The 8,054-nt window shown below is 49.9% G+C and overlaps 1 protein-coding gene across 1 annotated transcript; it reads left to right on the top strand.

Annotated features, from left to right (window-relative positions):
- The first annotated feature begins 2,316 nt into the window (after positions 1-2,316).
- FFAR2 (free fatty acid receptor 2) lies at positions 2,317-5,850 on the top strand. Its single transcript, XM_011982251.1, has 2 exons — positions 2,317-2,439; positions 3,792-5,850. Exon 2 carries the CDS (start codon positions 3,793-3,795, stop codon positions 4,783-4,785), a length of 993 nt encoding a protein of 330 aa, XP_011837641.1. The 5' UTR covers positions 2,317-2,439; position 3,792; the 3' UTR covers positions 4,786-5,850.
- Positions 5,851-8,054: the final 2,204 nt, after the last annotated feature.

Here is an 8,054-nt window from a genome sequence, read left to right as displayed (position 1 = left end):
AGACGCAGTCGACTAGCAGGAGAGCACAGGTGAGAACAGGAAAGAACCCAGAACCAAGCTTGAAGGAAGTCACCATTTCAGGGATGAGTAGGGGAATGGTGAGCTAGCAAAGAGGTACGAGAAGTGACCAAAGGAAAGAGAAGGAAGCCAGCAGCATAACGTATCAGAATTCGTGAAAAGAGGATGTTTCCAGAAGGGCGTGGATATTGTGTTGAATGCTAATAAAATAAGAAAAAAATAAGTCCACTGAATTTGGAAACATGGAGGTCGCTGCTAACATTAGGAAGAGAAGATCCCATGGAAAATAGGCACAGAACACGGATTAGGGTGGACTGAGGGGCGAGTGAGAAATAAGAATGTGGAGAAAGTGATTACATAGAACTTTAAACAATGGATCCAACTTCCTGCGATGGCAAGCCGCATTATAAAGATGGTGAGAGAAAACTGCACTTGGAAGGAACTGTGAAGGATATTGTTCTTGTGAAAGTTTGCCCCCTTGAACTCCGTCTGAGAGGTTGGATTTCCTTTTCCTGTGACGTAGGTGGACATCGTGAACTGTGAGACTGAAAGCTTCCTTGGTGATGCTCCCTTCATAACTGCTGTGAACACGGAGAGGGGGTTTCGCTGGGGCATCTTCCACAGGGGGACACAGGATAGTGACGGCGAAAGGCAGGAGGTGGCGGGGAGAAGGACGGGCAGAGACAGAGAGGCAGTCCCACTCCTCAACACTTGTTTTCCAATGAGTTTCCTGGATTCCGCAATTAAATCCAGATCCTCACGCATGTTTATAGAAAATCATAAAAGCGAAATGACACAAATAAATTTGGTGGCAATAACAGAGAACGGTCTCTCTTAGTTCTCCTGTTGATCTGAGAAGTGACGTGTGCTGGGGGGAAGGAAATAAAGAACTAGAACACCTTCAGAGGAGAGTAGAGTGGACGAGAAAGAAAAGATAAATATCAAAATATCTGGACCCTTATAGACCACAAAAAGAATAAATGACTGACTGACTGACTGAATGAATGAATGAATGAATGGCAAACGATAGGAAATAGGTATGTCCTAGGGAAAGAATGGGGATTCTGTGAGCAGGAATCAGGCCACAGATGGCAGAACAGAAACTTCTTCCCTAGACTTCTCTAGGTCAAGAGGAAAACACGTTCCGACGATCCTTGCTTCCTCAGGTGTGCTTTTCAAAGAGACCTTCAGGAGCTTCTAACCTGGGGCTACCGAGGTCAGAGAGGGGGAAACAGTGAGACTTTATCAGGGAAAGGAATGGAGCCTGAGTGCCACTCCTGACTAAAAGCCACACGGGCACGTGAACTTGGGCCTCCTGAATTCCTGACACTTTCCCAAGAGAGATGGCAGGTCCATGCCCTGGGCCTCTGGAGGCTGCACCAAGCGGCTCACTCTCTATGAAGCTGTGTTACAGGCTTGGGACAAGGCAACACTAACGGGCATCTAGTAAGTGCTTTACATACACAACCTCACTGAATCCTCGCAGAAGTCCTCGGATGTCAGAATTCACATGCTCACTTGACTATAAGAAACTAGAGTTCAGGAAACTGATCTGCCCCAAGGTTGTAATGAAGGGACCTGGATTTGAGCCCATATCTATCTGCATAACTGTAACTCCCACACCATTTCTATCATAACGAGATGCAGGCCAGGATGGGCAAAAGAAATGTGTTGGGGGCAGAGGGCAGGAGACCATAAAGTAAAAAAAATTGAAGAAGAAAAGGAATGAGGGCCGGGTGCAGTGGCTCACGCCTGTAATCCCAGCACTTTGGGAGGCCATGACAGGCGGATCACTTGAGGTCAGGAGTTCAAGACCAACCAACATGGTGAAACCCCATCTCTACTAAAAATACAGAAATTAGCTGGACGTAGTGGCAGGTGGTTGTAATCCCAGGGAAGCTGAGGCAGGAGAATCGCTTGAACACAGGAGGCGGATGTTGCAGTGAGCTGAGATGGCACCACTGCACTCCAGCCTAGGCGACAGAGCAAGACTCACCCTCAAAAGGGAAAGCTCATTTCTGAGAATGAGCAGAATGACAGAAGAAACTGCCTGAGAAGAGAAAATAATCTGACTTGAGAAGTAAAAAAAGAAAAATGCCTGGCAATTTTTATTCTAATCAGGAATTAAGGACAGAAAAATCTGCATTTGGAAGTCAAGAGTGAAGATTCTCTCGAGAGAATAAAGATGCTGGGCCTTTCCTTTGGGTTTGAGAGGAAATATTGCTTAAAGACTGACCTTCCTTTCTCTGGTCACGTGGCTGGTGCTGGTATAAATGCTTCCTACCAACCAGGTTCCTCACCATTTTTTCCTGCATGACATGGACAGAAGCAGGGGCTAAAGCTGTGTTCCTCTCTCCCAGAAGCTTGCAGACCTCCCTTCAGAACCAATCCCAAGAAGCCATCTATCCGGAACAACACAAGGCAAGGCAGCGAGTGTAGTACTTGTGCTCTGGGAAGAGAGGCCAGGATCAGATTTGAGGGGAAGGTTCTAGGGGACTGGAGGAAGGATGTCAGAACCAAATGGAAGGCTCATATCCAGAGACAGGAGCTAGTGTGAGGAGCAAGGAAACAGCCAGGAAATCAAGGCTGGAGAGAGGATGGAGGGAGAGGACCAGGGCTGGGGGCCAGCAAGGGTGACACCCCAAGTGGAAACTGAGTTACCCTGTGAAGAAGATGAGTTCTATTTATGGTCAGAATGTCAGGCTCAAGGGCCAGTGAAGCCTGTGGGCTTTTCTGAATATTTCTCTAAGGTCTTCTGGGGACAAGCCTTCCTCCTAAGGCTAGTGCTGGTTCATCCTTCCTCCCCTCCACCCTCCTCTAAACCTCTCAGCTTCCCCTTTTCCATTTTTTTTTTTTTTTTGGTTTTGTTTTGTTTTGATGGAGTTTTGCTTTTACTGCCCAGGATGGAGTGCAATGGCACGATCTTGACTCACTGCAACCTCCGCTTCCCAGGTTCAAGCAGGTTCCTGCCTCAGCCTACCAATTAGCTGGGATTACAGGTGCCCGCCACCTTGCCCAGCTAATATATTTTTTGCGTGTGTATTTTTAGTAGAGATGGGGTTCACCACGTTAGCCAGGCTGGTCTCAAACTCCTGACCTCAGGTGATCTGCCCACCTCGGCCTCCCAAAGTGCTGGGATTACAGGTGTGAGCCACTGCGCCTGGCTCCCGCTTCCCCTTTTCTAGAGAGTCCCAGTTTGGTGTTGGACAGGGGAGGACAAGGTGGGGAAGAATCTGTGCCCTGCAAAACAGAGGAAGGGAGGTAGGAAGCTGGGCTGGTGGCTGGGCACCTGGGTCCTGTGGAGAGCTGGCACTGGGCATCAGCGCCTGGGGCCCCACAGCCTCGTTATCCTGACACACGTCTTACAGCTCTCTCCCCACACTGATGCCTTTCTCTCCTGCAGGTCTCTGTCTGAGAAAGGGACTTGGGTAAAGTTAGAAACTGATAACAGTAACTTCCTGTATCTGTGAGGATAGGAGGAGAAAGGCTAGGGAAAATGGAGGGGGAATTCCCTTGGGAAGCCACGGGTTGGTCTCCCCCAGAGACACATGATGGCAAACATCATCACTACTGCTTAATATCCCGCCCAAGGCAAAGTCAATAATTGCTCTGGGTAGTTTGAGCAGGTGGTGTGAGCAAGCCGTGGTGGCATCAGAAAGCACTGTCCTGGGAAGGGGACGGTGCCGGGGAGGATGTCTGCATCCTGAACAAGAGCTGGCTGCACAGGCTGTGAGTGAGACCCCCTGACCCCGCCCTTTTTTGTTCCCCTCCAGGATGCCGCCAGACTGGAAGAGCTCCTTGATCCTCATGGCTTACATCATCATCTTCCTCACTGGCCTCCCTGCCAACCTCCTAGCCCTGCGGGCCTTTGTGGGGCGGGTCCGCCAGCCCCAGCCTGCACCCGTGCACATCCTCCTGCTCAGCCTGACGCTGGCGGACCTCCTCCTGCTGCTGCTGCTGCCCTTCAAGATCATCGAGGCCGCATCGAACTTCCGCTGGTACCTGCCCGAGATCGTCTGTGCCCTCACGAGTTTCGGCTTCTACAGCAGCATCTACTGCAGCACGTGGCTGCTGGCGGGCATCAGCATTGAGCGCTACCTGGGCGTGGCTTTCCCCGTGCAGTACAAGCTCTCCCGCCGGCCTCTGTATGGAGTGATTGCAGCTCTGGTGGCCTGGGGTATGTCCTTTGGTCACTGCACCATTGTGATCATTGTTCAGTATTTGAACACGACTGAGCAGGCCAGAAGTGGCAATGAAATCACCTGCTACGAGAACTTCACCGATCACCAGCTGGATGTGGTGCTGCCCGTGCGGCTGGAGCTGTGCCTGGTGCTCTTCTTCATCCCCATGGCGGTCACCATCTTCTGCTACTGGCGTTTTGTGTGGATCATGCTCTCCCAGCCCCATGTGGGGGCCCAGAAACGGCGCCGAGCCGTGGGGCTGGCTGTGGTGACGCTGCTCAATTTCCTGGTGTGCTTCGGACCTTACAATGTGTCCCACCTGGTGGGGTATCACCAGAGAAAAAGCCCCTGGTGGCGGTCAATAGCGGTGGTGTTCAGTTCACTCAATGCCAGTCTGGACCCCTTGCTCTTCTATTTCTCTTCTTCGGTGGTGCGCAGGGCATTTGGGAGAGGGCTGCAGGTGCTAAGGAATCAGGGCTCCTCCATGTTGGGACGCAGAGGCAAAGACACAGCAGAGGGGACAAATGAGGACAGGGGTGTGAGTCAGGGAGAGGGGATGCCAAGTTCGGACTTCACTACGGAGTAGCAGTTTTCCTGGACCTTCGGAGATGGCCAGGGTTACACAGGCACTGGGAAGCCTGGGAGAGGCGGAGCAGGAAGGCTCCCATCCGGATTCAGAAATCCTCAGACCCAGCCCAGGACTGGGACTTTGAAAAAATGCCTTTCACCAGCTTGGTATCCCTTCCTGACTGATTTTTCCTACTCAAAGGAGCATAACTCAGAGATGCAGGAAGAAGTAGTTAGTTAGGTATAGAAGCACCGGCCGGGCGCGGTGGCTCATGCCTGTAATCCCAGAACTTTGGGAGGCTGAGGTGGGTGGATCACTTGAGGTCAGGAGACCGAGACCATCCTAGCCAACATGGGAAAACCCTGTCTCTACTAAAAATACAAAAAAACTCAGCTGGGCATGGTGGCACGTGCCTGTAATCCCAGCTAATCATGAGGCTGAGGCAGGAGAATTGCTTGAACCCGGGAGTCAGAGGTTGCAGTGAGCTGAGATCGCACCACTGCACTCCAGCCTGGCGACAGAGCCAGACTCCATCTAAAAAAAAAAAAAAAAAGAAGAAGAAGCACCATCGGGCTGGAGAAGCAGCGTAGCTAATACAAGTCCAGTCCTTGTGATGTGGTTGGTAGTGGGGGATGGCCAGGCTGAAGCAGAGAGTCCTAGAGAAATCTTGATACAAGCTTCAAAGCAACACCTAGACACTGCTCTAGCGGTTGATGCTGGAGATAAACCAACAGGAAAGAGATGGAGGAGAAAGACTAAATGAGGTCAAAGAAGACTCAAAAAGGTTCTGAGCCTGGAGATGAGCAGGGAGGCCTCAGGGCTTAGATCTTTAATGATAGGGGTTTCCCTGCATCGGTTTGACCTGTGGCCTTTTCAATGTGCTCTGTTTGTTTTCACGTGTTATCTTGTCTCCCCTGCTAAACTGGGAGCTGCCAGAGGTCTGGGTCTTATCTCCTTCCTCCATAGTACCCCACACAGGCCAGGATGTGGCTTGGTACCCAGCAATCAGAGATTAGCACTCCCTCATACAGGGGAAAGCAACCTGGTCTAGCAAATTGAAAATAAAGATGATAAAACTCTGAAGTGAATGTCCACAATTTTTGTAACACTGCTGCAAGCACAGGGAGAGCAAAAATGGGAGAACCAGATTCAGCAGCAAAGGGGAAAAGTGATGCATCTGAAACCACAGAAACAGCTTAAGATAAAGAGGTGGTGTGGGCAAGGGAAGTGAGGGCACTGACAGAATCCTGTTTCGAGGGATGAATAGAGAGTCCGGCCTTAGAAAGGATGCGGGGTGATTCCGACTCTCAGTCATGTGTCTGCCACAGGGACTTAAAACATGTTACCCTCCTGCTCAGAAACCTGCAGAGCTTTCCATCAAAATGTTTCCTTGGCCAGGTGCAGGGGTTCATGTCTGTAATCCCAGCACTTTGGGAGGCTGAGGTGGGAGGATCGCTTGAGCCTGGGAGTTGGAGACCCACCTGGGCAACACAGTGAGACCGTGTCTCTCAATTTTAAAAATTTAATTTAAAAAGATGCTTCTGGCCGGGAACGGTGGCTCATGCCTGTAATCCCAGCACTTTGGGAGGCCGAGGCAGGCGGATCACCTGAGGTCAGGAGTTCCAGACCAGCCTGGCTAACATGGTGAAACCCTGTCTCTACTAAAAAGGCAAAAAAAAAATTAGCCGGGCATGGTGGCACGTGCCTGTGATCCCAGCTACTCAGGAGGCTGAGGCAGGAGAATCGTTTGAACCCGGGAGGTGGAGGTTGCAGTGAGCCAAGATCGTGCCACTGCACTCCAGCCTGGGCGACAGAGCGAGACTCCGTCTCCAAAAAGAAACAAAAACAAAAACAAAAAAAAGTGCTTCCTCCAAAGAACTCATATTGTACCATTCTTTTCCTTGCTTTGTCCCCTCTCTCCCCTTCCAATTCTACCTGCCTAGCTCATTTTTCCACAATAAGGACTCCTAGACCATTCTCTCTAGTTAAATGACCTCCAGCCCCTAACCTAGTAGTTTGCAACCCAGGCTGTACATCAGAATTACAGGTGGAGATGTGAAAATAATACAGAGAGCCACCTCCAAACTACTGACAGAATCTTTGCAGGTGGGGCCCCAGCAAGTGAGTTTTTCAGAAAAGCACCCCAGGGGGCCAGCTGGGGTCGTGAATCTGTCTCATCTCAGAAGCCCAATCTGTCCAAGAACTTGTTCTTCAAACACCTTGCCTGCTTATTCATCCCCCCTCACCTCAATCCCACATTCTTCTACCTGTTTTTTGTTTGTTGGTTGGTTGGCTGGCTGGTTTTTAGAGTTGGGGTCTCACTCTGTTGCCCAGGCTGGAGTGCAGTGGCACAATCATGGCTCACTGCAGCCTGGAACTCCTGGGCTTAAGTCACCCTCCTGCCTCAGCTTTCTGAGTAGATGGGACTACAGGTGCACACCACCACACTCAGCTAATTATTTTATTCTATTTTATGTAGAGATGGGTGTTTCCCAAGCTGGTCTTGAACTCCTGGCCTCAAGTGATTCTCGTGCCTTGGCCTCCCAAAGTGTTGGGATTACAGGTGTGAGCCACCGCGCCCGACCCTCCCCCATCTTCTGGTGCTTGCTTCTTCCTCACTTACAAAAATCCACTAAATATTCACTTTCTCCAGAAAACATTTCCTTATCAGTCCCACTGAACTGAAAGCTCATTTTCTATTTTCCTCCTTCAAAAGAACACTGGACAGGTGCCATAAGAACCCTGAATTCAGTGTCCATTCCACTTACTAAATGGATGGCCTGGAGCAAGCCACTGCCTCCAGCCTCTATTTCTAAATCATAGTGATTAGGATACTAGATATCTCCCAAGATTATCCTGTGGATTAAAATAAGACTCCATGAATAAAATTGCTGAGAAATCATAGAGCATTAAGTAGTTCTAAGATATAAATCCATGTACACAGATGTACCCTCACTTATTAGAAATATAATAAGTAAACATTAAAAATAATGGAAATAATGCCGGGCATAGTGGCTCATGCCTGTAATCCCAGCACTTTGGGAGGCCAAGATGGGCAGATCACTTGAGGTGAGGAGTTCGAGACCAGCCTGGCCAACATGGCGAAATTCCATCTCTACTAAAAATATAAAAAAATTAGCCAGGCATGTTGGCAGGCACCTGTAATCCCAGCTACTCGGGAGGTTGAGGCACGGGAATTGCTTGAACCTGGAAGGCAGAGGTTGCAGTAAGCTGAGAACGTGCCACTGCACTCCAGCCTGGGCAACAGAGAGAGACTCTGTCTCAAA

The sequence above is a fragment of the Mandrillus leucophaeus genome, unplaced genomic scaffold, assembly GCF_000951045.1.
Source record: "Mandrillus leucophaeus isolate KB7577 unplaced genomic scaffold, Mleu.le_1.0 Scaffold238, whole genome shotgun sequence".
NCBI classification, from domain to species: Eukaryota; Metazoa; Chordata; class Mammalia; order Primates; family Cercopithecidae; genus Mandrillus; species Mandrillus leucophaeus.
Note: the sequence above shows the minus strand (reverse complement) of the source record. Positions and strands in the feature narration are given on the sequence as shown.